Source organism: Aethina tumida, chromosome 3 (assembly GCF_024364675.1).
Source record: "Aethina tumida isolate Nest 87 chromosome 3, icAetTumi1.1, whole genome shotgun sequence".
In the NCBI taxonomy this organism is placed as follows: domain Eukaryota; kingdom Metazoa; phylum Arthropoda; class Insecta; order Coleoptera; family Nitidulidae; genus Aethina; species Aethina tumida.
In genome coordinates this window covers 18,686,370-18,710,564 of record NC_065437.1, presented here as the reverse complement: position 1 = coordinate 18,710,564, position 24,195 = coordinate 18,686,370, and the positions used below count along the sequence as shown (strand labels likewise).

Genomic DNA, 24,195 nt, shown 5'->3' with positions numbered 1-24,195 from the left:
AAATCATTGTCTAAATTAAATATGTTCATGATAAATAATTTTGAAACCAACAATTACGCCCAACCAACTTCTATATATAAAATAAGCTTTAATAAACATTAGAATCTCGTGCAAAAATAAAATTACTTCACCAACAGAAATTTAAATTAAAATTAAAATGAAAACATATTATTAAGTATTATATTTTTCCAATCAGTACTTTCCAACATTGCTCTTCGATTACCTTCCGCCCTCCTTCACATGCTCATCATTCTTCTCGGAAGATACTTATATTGATTCCTTTGCTCTAGGACAGGATGATTATGTCTCCAGCATAAATGACCAGGAAACGGTCCTGTGTTCTGGTCGTAGCTCGTTGTCTAACACGACTATTTACACTTTGTGAAACATATACTTGAGCATCTTATTGATGACTGGAAATATCTTGATAGACGTATTTTGCGGTGCTAAACAACAGATAAATTAAGAATTAACCGAATAATGTGTTCAAATCCACAAAATGCTTTTTATGAAAATAAAAATTGTACAATAAATGGAAAGGTACCTATTTTTATGTCTACCATATTAAATATTAGGATGGGAAAAGAAATACATTATTTTTTCGGTAAATGTCAGTAGTGATCGATATCTCGTAAAGTATCGATTAAACAATTTCAGACTTAGGCTTGTTGTCATTTCGCACAAAAAAAAAATCTTTCAGCTTCTATTTGACTCAAATCGGACAATCCGAAACATATTAAATAAAGTCTTGAAGTTCACTTAAAAAAGAAATCCTCTTCTTCCCCAACGTAATATATAAAAAGTAAGATAAATTTAAGGTACTGACTGTCTCCAGTTGCAAATATTCTACAATATTAATTGTTAAAATATTTTCAATTCTATAAATTATAAAGTTAAAACATACGAAGAGGCAAGTTAATTCCAAAATATAGAATCATTAACACACGTATTTATATTGTTACATTATTTAAACACTCGATCACAACTTCACAAAAACAGGTTGATTATAACAAACTGTCATATAAGAGTGAAACAAACAAGATAAATTTAATGAATTTGAGCGCAAAATTCTGTAGTTTTGATAAAATATTTGATCAAAGAGAAAAACAAATGCAATATAGCTAATGCGTTTACCGTCGATAGATAAAGATAGAAGATAAATTAGGTACGGTCAAAGCATAATTGCTACCTCTATAATTTTTCATACTGTATCACTTATTAAATTTGCATTAATTTGGGTATAAATTTCGAATATGTAAATAAATTGTATATATTAAATAAAAATATATTTGAATAATTAAAAAATACTCTCAAATGATGATACGATAAATATACCGAACCGGCCCCAGAAAGAGATCGAGCTCATAATTTCAGGGAATCTTAGTACTAATAAGATATTTCAATAGTGCGAGTTTCAGGTATTTATCTATAACCACTTCTGAGTAAATCGAAAAAACTGAAAATTCGGAAAAATTAATTTTCTCAGCGCTGTGTGAATCGATTGATCTAGATGCCGGATATGTTAGGGGGACGATGGAGGCTTTTCGAAAAAAAAATGAAAGCTATATCGGTTCACAAGGACCTTAAAAAAAAATGAGTTTATTTTTTTAATTTCAATTTTTAACCATCTTACGATTACGACACAATTATGAAACTATTTTTTTTTTTGAATTCCTCGTCCAATTTCCGATAAATATATGAGCTTTTGGAATTTTTAAAAACGGTACGCCATATTGAAAAAAAATAAAATCTATTTTTTTGCTCAAAAATCAGGTTTTTTAATAATTTTTGTCTTGAACTAATATGATACGGAACTTATTTGTTTACTGAGCTGTGAACACAACAGAAAAAATTAGATACACTCATATCAAATTTGTTTTTTTTTATTTAATCTACTTAATTACTATTATAAACTTTATTAATCACTTTTTTTTTGGAACAGAGAGGGGAAAATGTAAAAACCCCTCTCCGGGCATCGATCCGGAGATCATAACCAAAATGCTTCTCATATACGATTACACACATATGGGGAAAATAGGGCGTATATTTGCATATACGGGTTTACTGAACCAGAAGACGTGGGACTGACAAAGATGCCAGCCCTCTGTCAACTGGGTTCGGAAGAACAAGTCCAATCTGAGGAAGATTCAAGATCTTCCTGGGTATGGATTGGACTTGCAATTAGATCCGTTGGTTTCCCACCTCCACTGGCTTGTGGAGCGGTACTGAGCACCAGGACCACGACAAGGTGGATCCATCCTGGTGTATTAATCACTGAAATTATAAAATCAGTATACATTACTATTGTATCGATATTTAATTAATTTAATGACCATAAGATGGAACTGTAATTCAAAACAGGTAACACTGTTTTTTTTATCTGTAGATAACCTTAAAATTATTGACTGTTGACATTCCAAAGAAGCATTGGCTGTATTTTTATATATATTTAATACTTATTTTTATTTGACTATATTATTATTTAAGTGAAAATATGTCAACATCTAAAACTAATAATTCCAAGTGTTGCATTTGTTCAAAATTCTTAAAAAAATCACCAGGTATTCCAAAATGTATAAAATCTGATGAAGATGCTGAAGAGTTCTCAGCTGCTTTTGAGTGTCCAATTGCAGTCGGTGACGTTCTGTGTTCTAATTATCGTGTTAAAAAATATAAGAAAACGAAACTTGAAGATGAGGATCAGGAAACATCGGTGGAAGTTGAGTCAAGCACTGATGATTCATCATTCAATTTAGATGTTGTATGTGATGATGATACAGAAGAATGTTCAAATTAAGAGAACTGTTGCAACTCAGATATTGTTGTGTGTGTTCTGTTTCTAATCTAAATCTAGTAGTTGTTCCTCAAGATGCCCGTATGCATTGCTTTATTAAAAAAAGAATTTTCATTCCGAATGGGACTAGTCGCATTAAATATCGATGTTAAAAATATTAAATAAAAAAAATATTTTAATATGAGTGTATCTAATTTTTTCTGCTGTTTTCACTAGCTCAGTAATCAAGCAAGTTCCGTATTATATCAGTTCAAAAGTAAAATTATTAAAAAACCTGATTTTTGCGCAAAAAAATGGATTTTATTTTTTTCAATATGGCGTACCCTTTTTAAAAATTCCAAAAGCTCATATATTTATCGGAAATTGGACGAGGAATTCAAAAAAATAGTTTCATAATTGTGTCGTAATCGTAAGATGGTTAAAAATTGAAATTAAGAAAATAAACTCATTTTTTTAAGGTCCTTGTGAACCGATATGGCTCTCATTTTTTTTCCGAAATGCTACCATCGTCCCCCAAAACATATCCGGCATCTAGTTCAATCAATTCACACAGCGCTGAGAAAATTAATTTTTCTGAATTTTCAGTATTTTCGATTTACTCAGAAGCGGTTATAGATAAAGACCTGAAACTCGCACTGTCGAAGTATCTTATTAGTACTAAGATTCCCTGAAATTATGAGCCCGATCTCTTTCTGGGGCCGATTCGGTATGTTTATCGTCTCATGGCCTTTAACTCCAATTTAAGTTCTTCAAATTTATTTGATGTCTAATTTGTAACGTAATTTTCTAGTTTCAGATGCAGAAATGCAACTTATCCATTTTTACCAATCAACGTCGATGGAATTTCCATAACTCTTTTTCAGATAAACATAAATCAAGGTGAGACACGTGTCCAATTGGAATTGGTAATTAAACTTGTAAAAACACCACCAATTTCAGTTGTATATTAGCATTTGCATCTAAAGTTGAAGTTATAAAATCTTTAAGATGACATCAATTTAAAACTCAGATAGAAAAAGAAATTACATTAGCCGGGAAGTAGATAGACACATAATTTTCGCACCGTCTGAAACGTAATAACTAATTTTTTGGACCCGTACACAATTTATTCATTTATTTTATGGAGTGTGTATCAAACTAAAGATTATCAATATTTGCCAAACCACTTTAGCAATTCCTAGTACGCAATTAATAATTTGACAACCTTGATACACCGCATCGATTTTATTGTAGTTACAGTCTCGTATCGTCAACAAATAAAATCGGTGTGGTGAACTCTTACACAAGAGTCTAAAATCGTCTTGCATTGAGATGTCAAAATAAATTATATTGTTTTCTTCGGTGTTTGCTGCGTCTATTTCGGAACGATACGCCGCTGGAAATTTAGTTCACGTGGATTTTATACGCGATGACGGCAATGTAGGTATATGTTCTGATTTATTCAATAAATCTGATGGCGAATTTTTTGTCGACCTGTCTTTTTAACTAGGACACGCAGTTTATCATTAAGTCTCTGGATATTTTGTAATTTTATTGGTATTTGTTTCTGTAAACAAGTTGTCAATTTTGACAAGAGCGATCAATTATATTTATGAGTTCGTCTCTTTGGAAAAAAAATCTCATATTCTAATAGTATTTTAATGGCAGAGAAGAGGTTTTTGTATTTTCACTTCTAGTTTTTTTATGGCAAAATTATAGCAACTTTATACTAAATGGTATTTTACTGCTCCCTGTGAAGTTAAATCGCATATTTACCAGCGGCCTTTTGCTTATAATATTTATTTAATCATTGGTCGATGTCAAACAGTAAAAAAATATTATTTATTATAATTCAGTATTATCAAATTTAGAGAAACTGACCAAGTGATAGTTACGAACAACGTAACGAAAAAAATCGATAAGTAGATAATTCGAATGTCAATTTTTTCGTCAACTGATTTAAAGTCAACCTGGAGGAGTATCAATCTTTTCATCAACTGAATTAAAATCAACCTGGAGAAAATGGCACTGAAATTAGTTCAAGAACTATGAGAAGATGATTAGTAGATGGGGTTTGTTTGACCTTAAACATACAAGAAAAACTCTGGTTTCGACTAAAAGTATGTAAGTCCAATTTTAATCATTAAAAATTTCTTTCAATATTAAAATTGAGATATTCATGTCCAACTCAATTAAGAAAAATATATATAACATTTTATAGAATGAGAATATTGTAATTTTATGTTTTGGTATTTATTTTATTTATTTATTTTATATTATTAATTATTATATATTATAGCAAATTAATATTATTTTAACATTTTGTTAAATTAAGGACCACTACTGTACATATACATATTTTACAATACTTTAAACTAAATCGAGTAGTGTCAATATAATGGTTATTAGGTACTTGTGAAGGATAAGTGTTTTCAACTTATCAAGATGTATTTAAATTAATAAAGATAATATTTATAGAAATAAAAAAGATTTTGCGTAGAAAAAGAAAACAAGCCAGCTTTAATTGGAATCTAAATGTGATAAAATAAATAACACCTTGTTAGTTTACCACAACAGACATGTGTTACAAAATTTACTAGGATTCGTTATATTTAAATCGTTTAGCTCCGAAAGAAGTTTTTGTGCCAATCATTTAAAAAAAAAAACTTCCACTATGACCACAATAACATTACTAACAATTTTTAAAGAAACATAAATTAAGTCAAACAATAACATTCTTTAAGAAATATTAAAGTTTGTGAATATCAATGTGATTGATTTTAAGTTTACATTCATAATTAGCGTTTAAACTAGCAGACGCAGAAAATAGAATACGCAAATTTATGTTTCCTGTGTAATTACTAGTTGGCCAAATATTATGTACTTGGCTATTATTTCAAAGAATTTTTGTTTGTGATTTCAACGTCAAATGGTATTTACAGTTGTTCCTTAAGTTTAATCAAATTTGATATTTTCTTTCTTTAGATCTAATATTTATTACATTTTTATTTATCAATTTCGTCAATCGATGGATTGGTATCAATTAACTATTGTTTAATAGACAACAAAGAATTGTAAACATTTAGATATTGAAATGAAAAGAAAATATTATAAAAAATGTGATATGATAAACAAAAATTATCTTCAATTTTAAATATGAAATGTCATAATACAAAATTACAAATTATGAAATACATCAAATATACTAAACCCTCAGATTTCGTTTTTACCTGTCCAGATCAAATGCGATAAAACAAAATAATTACGATATTCACCCACACTCTGTCTATTAATATTAATTTTGACATTATTTTGGCTACCAAACCGTCTGAGAATATCGGACCATCACGTAGCGTTTAAAATTAGAGAATCCCATTTTTAAAATTTACCAATAAATAAATGCGCTTTGAAGTGTCATCAGATCAACAACCTTAAAACTCGTTAAACTGAATTTTATAGTTTATTGAAATATTAATTTTTAACAGATATTTTCTGTCTATATTGAATGTCACTGACATTTATTTTTTGTTTTCCTTTCAATATACTATATAAAAATAGTATAACATAAATAACGTTTTATTACTGTAATCATTGGAAATTTTCATAATTAAAGACTATTCCAGGATTTAACCATTCTAGGTCAATGAAGATTTTTAATTTTATGAGGATTTCAAATTACTTATAATTATTGTATTACAATTTACTTAATTATAGTATGTTTGTTAATTATAATTTACTTAAATAATATAAATTTAATTGTAAACATTAATAACAATATGTTTTAAATAGCACACACCGTTTACAATAACCGTATGTTTAATATGCATATTATGTTTAAAATTAACATATTAATAATAATAATACTCATTTACCGCAAAAAATATAAACTTCTACATACATTTGAGGTAATTCGGGTGTTTTGAACACGAACAAACATTTTACAGCCCTGGTCAACCAAAATCGGAGGCATAATGAAAATGTTATGACATGTAGATGAATTATTTGTGTGTCAAGAGCTTCGACTTGAATTTTTAGTGTTTCCATTCGTCGGATCTTTTAGTATAAAAAACAAACAATACTTCGCTGCTTGTTCATCACTAAACCTTTGATAGCTTTTTTATTTTAGACAAGCGTTCAAGTTTTCCCTTTATTCATTGCCAGCTAGACTTTTCGTGAAGAAAAGTAAATATCTGAACAGAATATGAATATTAATAGTTTTATTTGAACGTGAAAATCGAAATTGTATATGTCGTATGAAGATATATTAAAATGAGGACACGTGCCACTTGTGTCGTATTTTTGTAACATATCTTTTACACGTAGTTGCGACATTTGTATTGGAAAGCATCGAGTATATCAACAAACTTATACACTGACATCTTTTTTCTATCACATTGCCATTTTTTATCCAATTTTAGTCTCGTAGGACTTGAAATATTTTTAATTGAAAAATATTACTCAATTGAAAAGGGACTGAAAATCATAAAAAATTCTATGCATTTTCATCAGCTGCGAGTCAGCCATTTTCCTTCTGATAGAAACAGTTGGATGAGTCACCTTTCTAATGAAGTATTATCAATGTCAATTAATTTTGGATATTACATTAAATAAAATGATAAACTGGAAAACCCAAATTGGACATTATCTAGGTTAATGACCCAAATATAAAAAAAAATAAATTATTTTTGTGTTAAGCGATTCCGAATTTTGCATTTCAAAAGTTTAAATACACTTATGTTTAAGTTCAGATTAAACTTTTTTGTATAAATATATATTTTTTATATTAAAACAATTATTAAATGAAAATCAAATTTAATAATAACAATATTAAATAAATTATTAAACAAACAATTTGGTAAAATTTATTATGATATCAGATTAGTAACGTTATGATTTAGATTTAAAATTGATGGAAAATATTATCTACCACCAATAAAAAACTCACATTTTAAATATAGAAAACGTACTCTATTTTGAGTACGTTCGTATACATTTCAGCGTATTTTTATAATCAGAGATAAAATAATATTTTCAAATGCCAAGATTATTTTGTCAAAACAAATTCGCAATAATTCCAGATTTCATTTAAAGTGTTTTGACATTGTGTATGTACATTTCGAATTTTTATTTTGATAGTAAACACTAAGTTGTACACGATGTGATTCGATTGGTTCGAATTGTGCGTCACTGAGGTCACATGACACACACATGAATAACTTTGAACAAACGTTCTAAATATTTATGAAATTAAGACACGTGTAAAACTCAAAAAACATACTCCATGTAATTGTAAAATATAATTTTTAATCTCGGTATCAATTAATGAACCAGTTTTATTGTACGCTCGAAAACCATATTTTATTTGTTAACGATGCGGCTTTTCAATCGCCTATTAAGCTAAAAAAAAGCATATATGCATCGTGGCTAAATCGTGTTCCTATTGATTAATTAAAAGGCCCATTAGTAACATCAGTCGACCACTAATTAATGCCTAATGTAGCTTTTAGGTCCTGACAGGCGTTTGCTACTGATTTCTAAAAGGATGCATCAGTTTCATCCAAAATTCTGTTTGCGGGAAAATGCATATAAGTGCTATTTAATACATTGTTTCAATGAGACGTGGAAGGAGAAATTGATATATTGTATGTAGAATTTTAATATACATATAAAAATTATATAAATTAGTGGACAGACATTATTACAGCAACTTATTTAAATGTTAACTATTTTAATCATAACTCTTTTACCTAATGTGTAATTCACTATTACTGTTTTATATAGTAATATGTTACATATATTTTTCTGAATTGAGTTAGACATGAAGCTTTACTTTAATTTTGAAAGGGATTTTTAATGATTAAACCTGTGTTATTTAATTTAACATCAACACTTTGCATATTATACTTATTGTTTTATAATTCTAGACAATTTCCATGACACAGACTCGACCATAGCAAGACTTAAACATCCCGAATTGTGAAGAGTTCATTAAAATTTGTGTAATTTTGATGTCGAATTTGGTTATACACATGCTTCTGTGCAACTTTTTTAGTAGAACTTCTCACAGTCCTTGAACTAATTTCAGCAAGTCCTATTTCATCCAGGTTGGTTTTAAATTCAATTGACGAAAGAATTAGATTGTTTTTTAATATTCGAATAATCCAATCATCGATTTTGTTTCAAGTTTTTCGAACTCAGACAATTTTTTTCCAGGTACCACTTGTTCAGTTTCTCATAAATGAAGGGTAATGAACCGTAAAGTAAAAAGTTTCTATTATTTTATCCATTGAAAAATAAAAAGGTTCAATTCAAACTCATATTTTTAATATATTAATTTTATAAAATGCGATAGTTAATGCCTATATTTATAAGAACAATACGTTTTAGATATTATAATTATATTCTTATAGTTATTTCATTTCAATGTATTAAATAGAGGACGGTAAGATGCTTCAATATTTTAGTAGCTATAAATTTAAAACAGCTAATTTGATTAATATTTATCGAGTCCTAACTGGTTGCTTGCATAAAGACATCTAGAATCTATTGTGCCTTTGGGACAAGTAGCTTATTGCCTACCGAAGTACTTCCAAGTGGATTGCTTTCCTTAACAACTTCAACATTTGCATATGTAACGAGTTTCCAAATAAAGCATGCAGCGTGTTTAACTTAACCAGGGAAAATAAATTAATTTGCATTTAAATATTTGTTTAAATTATCCTAATTTTCAAAATTATATGTAACGTAATGCAAACTCATGAACTTGATCAACCAAATTGTAAATGCAAAATGTGGAAAATGTAATGCACAACCACAAAATTATTATCAAGTTGTATATTTTCATCACATTTTAGGGAATAAATTTACAAATTTTGTGCGGTCAATATTCATACATAAGTTATTCAACAATGCATTCAAGTTCTCTGAATCAGATTTTATAATTTCGATTTTTCTTTGAGAACCATAAATCCGTGCATTAAATAGCGTATATTTTAATATAGCTTAAATATTAACATTAACATTAACTAGCTTATATATATATATATATATATATATATATATATATATATTTAAGCTAGTTAATGTGTCCTAACTATGGTTAATATCTAACGGAATTTTGCAAGATAAAAATATATAAATTTACAATTTTAAATCAACATTTTTCTAATGTCACTGTCAGTATAATTAAACATTAGAATAATTTATGTACAACTTAACATTGAAACAGATAATACAAATGAGGTTGGTGAAATTTTACAGTCTATAGATAAAATTTAGTAATAGGTATATATTTTACAATTGATAAGAAACATTAAATTTTAAATATTTTTTTAAGCAAACTGTAAAAATTCAAATATAATATTTATCGATTTACATGATTTTATCTTACGTGCAGTTTACATGTCCATGTATATTACTTATATTTTAGTCATCATTTCTAATTTCTTCGAATATAATTAAACGAATGTGACTTACAGAACATATATATCCTATATATATATATATATATATATATATATATATATATATATATATATAATGATATGACAAACATATTAAAAGATCATTAGAGAATTATGTTAATTGTTTACGGCATGTGGCGCATATTGTTTTGTGTGTTTTTTTCCGCGTTGTAAGTTCGTTATTTCCATATTAAATATGCTTAACATTTAAATTATCCAACTTATTCTTGAATTTTTCAGTTGCTCAACAGATATTTTGATAAAAAGTGTCATCAAACCAATTCAGCATGGTGAAGGACCACACTGGGATCACAATTTGCAAGTGTTGTACTACGTCGACACATTTCAGGCCACAGCTTTAAGATGGGATCCCAAAACAAATATAACTACTTCATTTAAAGTCGGTGAGCAATATTAACGTAATATTGTGTAGGATCTTCTATTTTTAAAGATTAATTGAAATTATATGTACCTTTAATCTTGTTTATCTATTACGCTAAAAGTAATAAATCTTCTGGATGTTCTATAGAGGAACGAGATTCGATAGCAATAATAGTTCCTGTAAAGGGAACGAAGAACGAGTTCGTAGTTGGAGCTGATAGATTTATTTACAAAGTTAACTGGAATGGTTTGGAAAACAATACGGCAAAGTTTCAAGAAATTTTAATGGTAGATGAATCAAAGCCAACCAATCAATTTAATGATGGAAAAACTGACTCTGCAGGTCGTCTGTGGATTGGTAAGTTACAAATTAAATTAATAATGAACATTTTTGCTAGAATTTGTTTTAGGAACAAGTAATCATTTTTTAGTTTATTAGATACTCATTGATATCAAAAAAAGTTAGTGTTTGTTGAAATTATAACGAAAGTCTCAACCGATAGTAAAATTTTATTGACATAAATGTTTTATAACAGGAACGCTCACAAGAAACACAGATCAATCGGTGACGAATTATGGGGGCACCTTGTATATCCTGGATGGTAAGCGAAAGGAAGAGAGAATAAGTAAAGTCAGTATCAGTAATGGCTTGGCGTGGTCAGAAAACAACAAAAAATTTTATTATATCGACAGTGAAGAAAGAAACGTAAAAGTTTACAACTTCGACTTGGCTAGCGGCACAATTTGTGAGCATTTTTATTTACGACCTATCGTCCTCGATATAATGAGATTATTTTATGATCATGTATTTACAGGTAATGGGGAAGTTCTGTTTACTTTGTCCGATTATCCTGACATCGAGGGCATTCCGGACGGCATGACAATTGATTCCCAAAATAATCTATGGATTGCGGTTTACGGGGGCGGTTGCGTGAGTGAATTTATAATAATAACGTAGTTAACGTATTATATAAAAAACAACTACAGGAATTTTCTTTGTTCACATAGTCCATAAATTCGAACTTAATTTTCCTGACACAGATTTGAGTAAGGAAACAATTCTATAACGAATATCATAATTATTGATCATAATTTCAAAATACTTCAAAAACAAGTGTTTCTATATTAGAATATTTTCAATAAGAGAATAATTTAATTCCAATCAATTTAATAGACTCCACCGAATAGTTTCAACCCCTTGACCTATATATTTTTTTATGAAATATTAGCTTAATAAAATTAATAAAGTGATGTGATTGTAGATTACGTCAATTAATGCGTTTTTACCGAGTGATTAGTACAATATATTGTAAGTATAACAAACATGTAATCAATTAAAAAAGAAAACCAACAAACGATAATAAAACTATCGTAAACAAATTAATGTGATATTCTATAATAGTACTCATATTACATCACCATCTCTTGACATCATTCACAACCAATACGAGATTCTTTTCGCAGCACTAATTAAATCGATAAGTCATTATATCGTCATCCAAGTTTAACTTTAATTTCCCAGGTGATTCAGAACTAATTTCTTTTTAAGCATCTTATCGGAAACCAATTCATCTCAGCGAATATAATAATTAGTTTTCAATTTTCATTCTGTAGATTCAATAAAATTTAGTTTATCATCAATTTTTGATTGGATTAATTGTTATGATACAAAACAACGAAGGAAAGAACGATTTCCTGTCTAATGAACTCGTACCTTTCTGTTGTTACTGCAGATCCTCAAAGTGGATACTAAAACCGGAAGCTTGCTCCAGAGAGTTAAAATGCCGGTCAGCTACGTGACTTCAGTGGCATTTGGCGGAGCCAATTTAGACAAGTTATACGCGACCACGTCGAGATTTAAATTGGACGAGGTCGGAGTGCAGCAGCAGCCTTTAGCTGGGTCAGTGTTTGAATTAACTAATCTTGGTGTCAGAGGGAAACCTGCCAATGAATTTGTGTATCAGGAAAAAGAGTGTGGTAAATAGATGATATGAAATATATTAAAGGAAATTGCGTTTTATTTGGTATCAGGGATTTCCTTCCCACTGAGTATTTTTATCCATTAATCCAGTTGAAATTTTAATATAACACGTGTAACTAATTTTGAAAATACTAAAGATAATTTAAATTTATATGCTAATTAGACTACCTTGACTTATCAATTCAAGTTATCTACTTATTTTCCGTTTGTTAACAAACATTACAGCACCTAAAAAGCAATCGTTGTTGAAATACAATGTTGAAAATTTTAATAAAATTCAGTTTATTATTAACGGTATTGTAAGTATTTACTTAAACATATTATATACATGTGTAATTTCTCACATTTTAGATGTGCAGATGTAATTATTAAACCTGCAACTTCGCCGTTACAACATTCCGAAGGTCCATATTGGGATGCTAAACGTCAATTACTATTTTTCGTAGATTATTATGAGGCAACCATTTTGCAATTGAATCCTAAATCGAATTTGGTGACCAAAGTTCAAATACGTAAGATGCATGTATTAATATATAATACATAAATAATGCGGCATTTTTAGCAAATCACAATTCATCTACTATTGTCATACCTGTTAAAGATAGTAACCATGAATTTATAGTAACTGCAGATAACTTTATTTATAAAGTAAAATGGAATGGTCAGAAAAATGATACAGCAATTATTAAACAACTTTTTGGTATTCAAAAAAATGAATCACACATACAATACACTGATGGAAAAGCAGATTCTGATGGTAGACTATGGATAGGTAAATGAATTTTATTAATGAAATATTTTTTTTTATTTTTAAGAACTTAATTTAATTTTTTGACAAAATTTTCGTTTCTTTATTGAATTCCTACGATAACAAAATCGGTTAACTTTATATGAACTCCTGCAAAGATTTCAGTGAAGCATTAACTAAGCTTATAAATTATATACAGAAATACTTGAAAATGTCTCCTCAATTCTGTGGTAATGTTTTCTTGAATTATTTCAACATTCTAAATTTAATTTGAAATGTTAAAAAATAAATTTACTTGCGTCCCTTGGTATTTATCGTTTTCTATTACTTATTTGTCTTTTTCTATTCAATTTAGCAACATACAAAAGAACCGTCGATAACTTATGGGAAAAATATAAAGGCATATTTTATAGAATGCAAGGAAAATTATTAAAGGAAAGAGAAATTATAAAAACTGGTTTAACTTTAGGTAACGGACTTACTTGGTCCAAAGATCGGAGGAGGTTTTATTATATTGACAGTTATAATTATAATATTCAAGTTTACGATTTTGACTTAGAAAATGGAGAAATTAGTAAGTATATATATAAAGTAATTTAAATGTTAAATGAATCGTATACTTTAAAGGCAATCCAAAAGTCCTGTTTAATTTGAAGGACTATCCATCACTGGTGAACACAAGTATGAATGATGGTTTGGATGGAATGACTATTGATTTAAATGATAATTTATGGGCAGCAGTTTATGGTGGAGGAAAGGTATGTTTAAGTGACAAAAGTAAAATGAGAAATTCCTCGATATTATCATTTATGAAACATATATAGTAATTTTAAACACAATTTATCGATAACATTTATACATAATGTTTAGAAATAAATTATAAAATATTAACTTGCATGATTGAAATTTATGTTTAACTCGTTGTCATATTTTAAAGTTGAAAGTGCCTTGAGACTACTTTAGCTGATAGCATGCCAAGAAGTCGTGTACTTTGAAAAATTTCCACACGACGTATTCCAATACAAATTTAATTCCATATCTCGTAAGACTTAAGAAAAGTTAAAAACTAAAAAACTAAATTATCAAAAAAAAAAAAATAATCATTAGATATATTAATAATTTAATATTGTACATTTTTAATAAAACTGACAAATATAGTAAGTAAGTAATACTTTTTACACTTTTTTAGATAATTCATGTAAATGGGACAACGGGTAATCTGATACGAGTAGTACATTTACCAGTTAGTCACCCAACTTCTGTAACTTTCGGGGGACAAAATTTCGATATATTGTATGTGACATCATCTAGATTCAACTTTAATGCCACACAGCTTGAAATGGAACCACTGGCCGGATCAGTATTGGAGTTAATCAACTTAGGAGTAAAGGGATTACCGGCGAACGAAGTGGATCTTAAGGAAAATCCAAATTATAAATAACTTTGGAAAACATTTGTACTAATTATATTTCATTTAAATTGCTATATTTTATCCCAAGTGTTATTAACTAATTTGTAGTTAAAGTATTTTATTATTATTATTGTAAGTTTCACAATCCACTATAAAAATAAAAACAATTAAAAATTTTATCCTTACATTAAAATAACCAAGCATTATTAAAGTGTGAGTAATTTGATTTTAAATTGGCTACAACTAAACAATACAAATGGTTTTGATTAAATTCATGGCAAACACATTCGCCGAATATCTCTACGTATAAATGTGTTGTTTATTTTTGAACCTTCTACATATATTTATAAATAAGTTTATACCGAGAATTTTTTAAACGTATTTTATTTCCTGTGATATTTTGAATGTTTATTGCTTACTCCGTTTGTCTTTCATATTATAATTTATATATTTTCATCGAATTTAATAGATTTATTTTCGTTAAAATACAATAGAATTAAAGACAAGAAATTAATCAGAAAACTTATTATTTATTTAAAATTTTTAGTAACAACGAAGTGATGTTTGTAACACGCTTTATATTACTTTGAAATCTCATAAACCAGTTACTTAATTAAATTACTTGAATAATATATATTAAAACATATTTTCTTTAGATAAAATTACTATTTCATATTTACTTTTGTTTTTTTCCCGAATTACCGTCGGGCAACAACTGGAAATTATTCAATATTACGATTCTATTTGTGATATTTATCATTCTCGTTGAAAGACCACAAAATTAATTACTGCTCATTTGTAATATTAATTAATAAAACTTAATTATGTACTTTTTACTGGTAAATACTTATATGTGTAGGCGTTTTAAATTCTTTACTCTTAATACTACGCGTCTTAAATTGCATGAAAAACTTATTATTTTACATTCATTATTTATTTAAACAAAACTGCATTTGATTTTCTAATTAAATTATTATCATTATTTGACACAAATAATGTTTTACAGATCGCTTATACTCCGTTAATATTTAACCAAATATAACGATAACTAACAGTTTGTTAAAAAAAAATTAAAAAAAAAAGAAGTTGTGCAGGAAAAGGAATTAAAAGGTTTTAAAATCGTCATAATGTATTTTATATAAAACAAACTTATTTATTGTTTGTTAACATTTATAATATTGCACAAACATACATTACATTACGACATCTTTTCCATGTGAATAATTTATCTCAGATATTATATATTATCCCTACATGATCAGATGGATTTACCGTAAATCCAATTCTAAATAACATCTATTGACAGATACATGTTATGAAAATCATTGTGTAGACATATTAACCCAGTCTGCTAATGATTAGGTCTGGCACATTTCAGTTACAGAAAAATATGTAACTAACATGTTTCAAAATTCCAAACAGAATTATATAAGTTTATATTTCGCAATAATAATATATTTGAAAAATAAATATTTTTATATACTACATTCAAATCTTATATGTACTTATTTTACAATAAATAATTTACTTATTATTATTATTACAAAATTGTGTTAAATTTAGAATAAGTAACATTTAGCATTTTTCTTTATGGACCATTGTACAGATCTTTCTGCATACCTAATATTGCGATAATGTAGTGTGTTTTAGTTAAATTTTCTGTATATGAGTAATTTACGCTGCCTAATGAATATTAATACCAACAGATGAACCGTAAATTTAATTTGACATTTAATATGTAAAAAAAAGGTGTATCCATTTAATACAAACTGTTAATCCTACGCCAAGTTATCCTCGATAGGGGTCTTCGATAAGGGCGACACGTTTGCGCACAAAACTCTGACGTCGGAAAGTACACGCGACTCATATCTGAGTGTCATCCAAACGTACAATTGTTTTAAGACAAAGTAGTAATACTTATAAGGGTTTCGAAATAATAACAAACGTTTTAAGGTGAATTTTTTGAAGCATTTAAATATGTTTAAGTATACATACAGAATACCCATAAGTGGTATCAATACATTACTAAATTTACCAGGAAGTACACTAATGTTACAGAAAAACATAATTCTCGACATATTCAACATCGTGTTTTTAACCACTTTTATCAAAACATTTCGTCAACATTCGTGATTTAAAGACTAAATCGCTACAATGTTTTCAATTTAGTTTTTAACTCCGGTACATTGTGTGAGGCTGCGTCACGACGCCGTTCAGCACGAGATTTCAGCTACATCGACCCCTTCCACCGGTCAAAGCACGTTGCTCTTTTTTCCATGCGCCTTGCTCTACGTTCAACAGGTTTGTTGCTTTACCTGTTCATGTTGACCTTTTCCTGGGATGTGTCCCGTCTGTACGTCATTAGGGCGTGTTTACGCGAAAATGCAAAAGGAATTATCTCAATTCAACTAGAAGATAATTTTCTCTCAGTTACATTTCTATAACTTCATATTTTTATATTATATATTTATTATATTCATTCACAGTCTTTTTTAATTTTAATAAATCATAATAAAAATATAAATTTGTTTAAGTAATGATTTAACTATTAGACTAGTTTCATTTATTGTTATTATTAACGTGACTTTAAAACGCAGAAATGAAATTTAATTATTGTAAGTTGTCGAAAAGTCATGTATATTTGCATTGAATATGAAATAAAATATAAATAAAAAATTCCTTATAAATGTGCCGTTTCATTTAGCATATAACCGGCTAACCTGGCGCATCCACCAAATATGCCTTAAGTTAAAGTGTTATGTTAAAAGTGCTATAAAATGGAAACAAAACAAACTCTTACAATTAAATATAATTTCATTCGATTGATTAACAAAAAAAGACATCTGAAAAATCATTCAAAAACGCAAATTCTGTTGAGCACATATATTAGTTCAAAAACTTAACCATTTTGAAAAATCTTGGCGCACAACTTTCGACCCACAACTGTTATTCAGTTAAAGTATTAAATTCTTCCAAAAACTTACTTTAAGAAACTTTATGTTATTGTCAAACATTTTAGGAACAATAAGAATCTGTTATTATTTTATATTTCAAATTACTTCTTGAAAATCTTAATCATCTTCGTCATATTTGAAGCAACAGAGAATAAACAATACACAAATAATATTTAGTAAATGTTATAACCAAAGAAGAAATATGAGTTGAATAAAAAATTAGAAATTAATTTCTGCATGTTTAAATAAAAATCTCAATGAGGTTATTAAAAATTTGGAAATATTTAAAGCGTTAAACCCTTACTGGGCCATATGATCACCTTAGAGAAAATTAATATGCACATATCGAGTCTCCGTTTATTTAACCAATAATTTACTCTGAGAAATATTTATTCAGTTATATTATTGTTAAAAATTGATCTTTCAATTATTATTTTGAAATTATTGAATAATTTTGCCAGTGAAAATTGTATTGTTTAAACTTATTAAATATTATATACTATTTAAATAAGACCAAAATAATTAAAGAAAACGGGCGCTCATTATCAACCAACTGATCAATACGTCCGTAAATAATGGACGGAATCTCAATCAATCTTTTTACGCAACAGATTTTTTCGTGTTGCAGTAATAAATAGATTAAATTTTGGTTAGTAAAATGAATGAATAAAAATTATATAAAATAAATTTTATTAAACAACTAATAAGATACAATCACATATATAGATCACAAATTGCATTATAGTACTTGAGAATGGAAACAATTTACGTCATTTAGGTCTTAAACATAAACAAAATATTATTTAAATTGCAGTTACAACCTTCTATTCAGAAATAATAAATAATAAGGATCACTTAAGAACATTTTAGAATATAATCTGTCTAGACTTTCACGCTGCGAACTTCAACCAGCATATTGTAACCAAAATTCAGAGAAATATAACGGATAAAATAATCTATCACATTCTGAACACTTCAAATAAAATCAAATTAGTTTTAAAAAATCAATAATAGCACATACAGTTTCTTAAATAAAAATTTCGACAATGAAAATAGTTCTTAAGTGACTAATAATAATCATATATATTTGTACAATTCAATATTTGCACATTAACGTCAATATTTTTAAAATACTTGTAACAATTTAAAAATAGTTCTTATTACATTCACTTCAGACAATTAAAAATTGAAAATCTTTAGAAAAATAGTGCAGAATATATATTATATATATATATAAAAATAGATAAAAAATATTTGTGAATATATGAAATCACAGTATGATAATTATAAATCGTGATAATTTTGTTGGTATTGTGAAAAGTTTGTAACGGTATTAAGGTTGGCGGATATTTGATTAATGACTTCATTGGTACGTCGGACGAAGGGTGCTCCGAAATATGCACCGTGAGCCTCACACAACTCAATATATTTACGCCATCTGTCGTCGTACACGAGCACATGGGGACATCCTATCACAACCAGCTTGGTCATCGCCCTAGTCATTGCAACATTGAAACGCTAGAACCACAAGATTGTATTTAACTGAAAGATCATTATAAATGTAATATATACCTTTTCATGGCGAACGAATCCCAAATTATATTTTCGATCAACTCTAAGAAGTGAATGTTGCGCCCGAACTGTACTGATAATAATGATGCGCTTTTCTCGGCCTTGGAACGTTTCAGTAGTACCGACTTCCACGTTGTCAAACCCGTTCTTTCTTAGACGGTCCCTGATTTTATATACCTGTCTGACATACGGTGTTATAACACCAATATCTACTTGCTCAACATTATAACGGGTATCACCAAGTAATTTCGATACGTATTTTATAACCATCTGGATTTCAGCCAGATTGAAATAACTAAAATATATTTTATATTATGTAAAGTAGTAGTATTATATTATAATAAAAGGTTCTAGACAGTCGCTTACCTAGGGGAACGACCCTCTCTTTTCTCTTTTGAAATTACACTGTAAAACTCTATCGGTTTGCCACCGGACGTCAACCCGTTCGTTATATTCGTATCGTATTCTCTTTCAAACACAAAATGTTGTCCAACGGGATCAGATAAGGCGTTATTTGATATGGCCTAGCGGCAAAACAATTTTTTTATTTAAAAGCGTATGAACACTCATAGTTAGACTTGTACTTACAGCCAACTGATTGTTGTAAAACTCAGTGTTTGGTATACAAAGAATTAACGGATGGCATCTGTAATTTTGACGTAACATTGTTATGTAATTGGGATTTGACTTTCTATACCCTTCAAATTCCATCAATCGCTCCAGTAGAGACATTTCTGAGAATAAAAATATACCATGAAAATGTTTATTTCAAGTTTTTGCAATTTAACTAAAAGCTCACCGTATTGATGACTTTCGCAGACCTTAGAGCAGCACATAGGACCCAATTGCTTCGGATCACCGGCCAGGATCAGCTGCATCCGGTCCTGGCGTAAAAATCCTATGGCAATGTCGACTTCAGGTTCAGGGGCCTGCGCCGCTTCATCCACGAACACCACGTCGGGTTTGTAGCTGGCGGCATAGCGACCAACAAGCACTAGCGTCGTGACGACAATACGATACGTGTTGAGCTCTTGAGGTGATGTCTTGATGAATTGACCGGCATTGATATTACTGTATTCGAGAAGGTACTCGTTTATTGAAGACATTTCTACCGATTCAGAATGTACACGAATGAGTTCATTGCGGGTACAATGTGCCAACAGTTTGGTGGCAATCATATCGCAAGCGGCATTGGCTGGAGCACATACCAAAATTCGATGATTTGTATGCCGTTTTATTTGTAAGACGGCTTCAACAAGGGTAACAGTCTTGCCTGTACCGGGTGGGCCCCAAACAATATATGGAATGTTTCGCGCTGTGTTGAACAGAATATTCGAAACAGCGGTGCGCTGTTCTCTGTTAGTAAGGATAGATTTGTTCACGAACCTACATAAAGACAAGAAAATGCTTTAATGTGTTAGTATATATAAATAATACATTCTTAAAAATATCTATTTTTATTTGTGAAATCCACCCATTTAAATGTGAAGGTAAATATGATATTATAAATGGAATGAATTGATAGTTTAATTAAACAAAGTATCCTACAAACTTTTTCATTAGAAATTATAGACAATTAAAATATTATTTATGTTCTACTAATATAATAAAAGCAATACTGAAATTAATCCCCAACACAAAATTAACGAATATAAAATTTCTTTTGTATTGTAATATTTATTATTCTGATATGGGTATTAAGATTTTCTTACATCTTCGTTCATCTTTCAACTTAGTTAGTTATGGTGGTAAGTTAAAAAGAGTTATATATTCATTTTGATTACAACTTTTCATCTGTTTCCCGAACGAAAATCACTATTATACATAATTAAGTCCTATAATGTAATTTATTATAATTGCAAATTATAATTTCAATCAGAAATTTAAAATATATTGTTGACATACTCAATATCAACCAACTTTTTGATCTCAATGTGTTGGTTGGTGATCATTATTATACATAATTAAGTTTTATAATGTAATTTATTATAATTGCAAATTATAATATTAAACAAAAATTTAAAATATATTGTCAACATACTCAATATCAGCCAATTGTTTGTTCTCAATGACCGCAATGTTTGAAAAATTAGGGAACAAATTTTTTGATAGACCCCCGAGAACTGTGCGATCGACACCCTCATGCATCCTCTCCAACGGTAACCGTCCCATCACAAAGCGCACATCCAATTCTATGTTCGGATGTTTCTCTAAATAATTAATGAACCTACAAACAAAAAATATATGTTATCGTGTTAATCGAAATATTTTACGTATATTTACTGATCATTAAGATCCGTTATTTCTATAGTTTTGTCGTTAATCCGGGTAATTATTCCACGGTAACAAGTATGGTCCTCGTGGATACGTAAATCAATCATATCGCCTTGAATCAACGATGGTCTCTTTTCAGCCAATCCAGGCACTTCTAATTCGACATAGTTGTAATGGAGTTCCACTGTCACCTAAAGTAAAAAAAAATACAATATTTGATTCGAAAATTAATTTTTATTTTACACCTACATTGGACATATTATAGCGCCTAAGCATCAACTTTTGAGACATTTCTTCCAACCATAGCATAATATGGAAAAACATCTTGTAATTAGTAGCAGTTACTCTACCTGGATAAATCATTTGCCTGAAACCAAATCAATAGTTAATACAAAGTAAAATATTTTCATTTTTACTTACTGCAAAAGGGAAAGAATGTTGTGATCACTCATAGATTGGTGGTGTTTTAATCCAAACTTCAAGCAAAGAGCATATTCTGGGGGAATCGGATATTTTTCTGTATATTTCCTAAGAACATCAATCAATTTAATATCAAGGTGAATAAAATTCAAATGAAATACTAACATTTTTTTCTTGGGTGGGACAAGAGTAACTTTTTGCACTTTATCCCAATCACTATCCACAAATGGGCTGCTCTCATTTAATGTTTCTTCTCCATATTCAGTTATATGTACACACTAAAACACAAGTCAAATTTATTTTATTTATAAAATAAATATTGTGACATTACAAATGTTCGTGCTATAGTAAACCGTTCTTCTGGGTCTTCCAGGAGTTGAAAATTAATAATCAATGTATTCTTTATGCTACCAATAACAGCCTCTTTATTTTTAAATTTAACATATATTGGATAAGTTGAATCTAAAATAAAAATAAATTAGTTGCATGAAGAAAAAATACACTTACAAATTTACTGGGCTCCAACTGTATATATCCACCATTTCTAATAACATTATCATCCTCATACCAAGTAAATAACTCGGTAGTATGTATCAGTCGAACGCTGGTTATTAAAATGCTATTTTTGCTTGTATTGTTAACATTACAATTAAAAATAATACAACTACCATGATCATAATACTGATTTGGTGTAACCTTGAAAAACAGTATGTTATTAATATATACTAAAATCACTTATTGAATATTTTATATCTTGCCTGTACAAAATGTTCACCCTTTGCCTCAAAAAATTTACACTGTCCATTTGCTGACTCACAGTGGTTAACAACAATGGTAATTCCCTTTTGATTTCGTAACAAAGGTTTCCTAATAATCACAACATATTAAATTTGAGACATAATTGCAGGGGAAATTCTGTTTAAATATGTATGAATTAAAACTGATCATTAATTATTTTTTTCATTTATCTTGAAAAACATTTAGTGATAATTATTATTAAAGGAAATAATTTATTAATTATGTCAGTAAATTTCTATATCATTTGATATGAATGTTATATGAATTATATGAAAATCATTAGCATTTTCAATATGTTGTGAAAGCATTCAATTTTGTACAAATCTTGTTGATAACATTAATATAGTGTTGGTCAATACAAACAAAAATTAAATAAGTTATCTCAATCAATAATGTAAAAATAAATGATAGATTAGAATAGAAATAGAATAAAATAGAAACAATACAATGTGACATACAGATTAAATCAAAGATTAGATGCAAAATTTGTGGTTTAAACACACATGCATATATGTTAAATATTACTTACTTATAATCTCTCCAAGCAAACAATAAGAAATTAAATCGATGTAAAGGAGAGTCTGTATGATTAAAATCATTGTCACCAGTATTACACAGGTTACATCTTCTGTCGCCCTTAAAAATTATCAGATATAAAATTTAAAATAACACCTTCAGCAAGTTACCATTTTGACGAAAAAATTCACTTCAATATTATTAAAGGTACAATGGACATTAACTATAAGCAAGTTATAAATTAGTCAATTGCCATTCAGAAAAAAAAACGGACTATGTTATTCCCCGAATTACAATGACATTTGGTACACAAATTGATGTCAAAAGTAGACAGTATACACTACCACAACGAATGATAACAACTATATAGTATTAAAAACATCAAGTGGGGAAACAACAAGATAAAACAAAGTAACCAATCACAATGTTTGAATTTAAACCATTCATTGTAACCAACATAAGAAATGAAAATAATCACGATACAATGGGAAAAATTAAATAACCAGAATGTACGAATTTTACATAGTTTCTTTGATTTTCGAATTTATAAATTGACAGTTTCCCCAAAATATGTTATATTAAAAAAAAAACACACATTTTCAATAATTTTTAAAATTGTTTAATATCTACGTAATTGTCATAATTTTAGGTGAAATTTTGTTTAAATAAGCATGAATTAAAACTGATCATTAATTATTTGTTTTCATTTATCTTGAAAACCATTTAGTAATAATTATTATTAAAGTAAATAACTCACTAATTATGTCAATCAATTTTCATATCATTTGATATGATTGTTATATGATGATATGAAATAATAGCAGATACCAAGATAAATCATTATCATTTTCAATATGTTGTAGGACAGATTAATTTGTATAATATTATATTATAAATTTTCTAT

At 28.4% G+C, this 24,195-nt stretch overlaps 3 protein-coding genes across 3 annotated transcripts; 2 read left to right on the top strand and 1 right to left on the bottom strand.

Annotated features, from left to right (window-relative positions):
- The first annotated feature begins 4,040 nt into the window (after positions 1 to 4,040).
- On the top strand, positions 4,041 to 12,602 carry LOC109609690 (regucalcin). The gene is made up of 6 exons (XM_020026408.2): positions 4,041 to 4,213; positions 10,477 to 10,640; positions 10,766 to 10,975; positions 11,154 to 11,363; positions 11,433 to 11,548; positions 12,351 to 12,602. The coding sequence occupies exons 1-6, from the start codon at positions 4,203 to 4,205 to the stop codon at positions 12,600 to 12,602; spliced, it is 963 nt and encodes a 320-aa protein (XP_019881967.2). The 5' UTR covers positions 4,041 to 4,202.
- A 183-nt stretch (positions 12,603 to 12,785) lies between these two features.
- Positions 12,786 to 14,936, top strand: LOC109609689 (regucalcin). The gene is made up of 6 exons (XM_020026405.2): positions 12,786 to 12,897; positions 12,950 to 13,110; positions 13,161 to 13,370; positions 13,702 to 13,920; positions 13,974 to 14,104; positions 14,536 to 14,936. The coding sequence occupies exons 1-6, from the start codon at positions 12,854 to 12,856 to the stop codon at positions 14,785 to 14,787; spliced, it is 1,017 nt and encodes a 338-aa protein (XP_019881964.2). The 5' UTR covers positions 12,786 to 12,853; the 3' UTR covers positions 14,788 to 14,936.
- Positions 14,937 to 18,384: 3,448 nt separating this feature from the next.
- On the bottom strand, positions 18,385 to 23,631 carry LOC109593851 (putative helicase mov-10-B.1). The gene is made up of 15 exons (XM_049965069.1): positions 23,462 to 23,631; positions 23,305 to 23,411; positions 22,736 to 22,844; positions 22,493 to 22,673; positions 22,309 to 22,439; positions 22,143 to 22,255; positions 21,978 to 22,085; positions 21,807 to 21,924; positions 21,567 to 21,748; positions 21,325 to 21,510; positions 20,083 to 20,669; positions 19,872 to 20,017; positions 19,650 to 19,807; positions 19,284 to 19,578; positions 18,385 to 19,229 (listed from the first exon to the last, which is right to left on the bottom strand). The coding sequence occupies exons 1-15, from the start codon at positions 23,462 to 23,464 to the stop codon at positions 18,996 to 18,998; spliced, it is 2,658 nt and encodes an 885-aa protein (XP_049821026.1). The 5' UTR covers positions 23,465 to 23,631; the 3' UTR covers positions 18,385 to 18,995.
- Between the last annotated feature and the right edge of the window lie 564 nt (positions 23,632 to 24,195).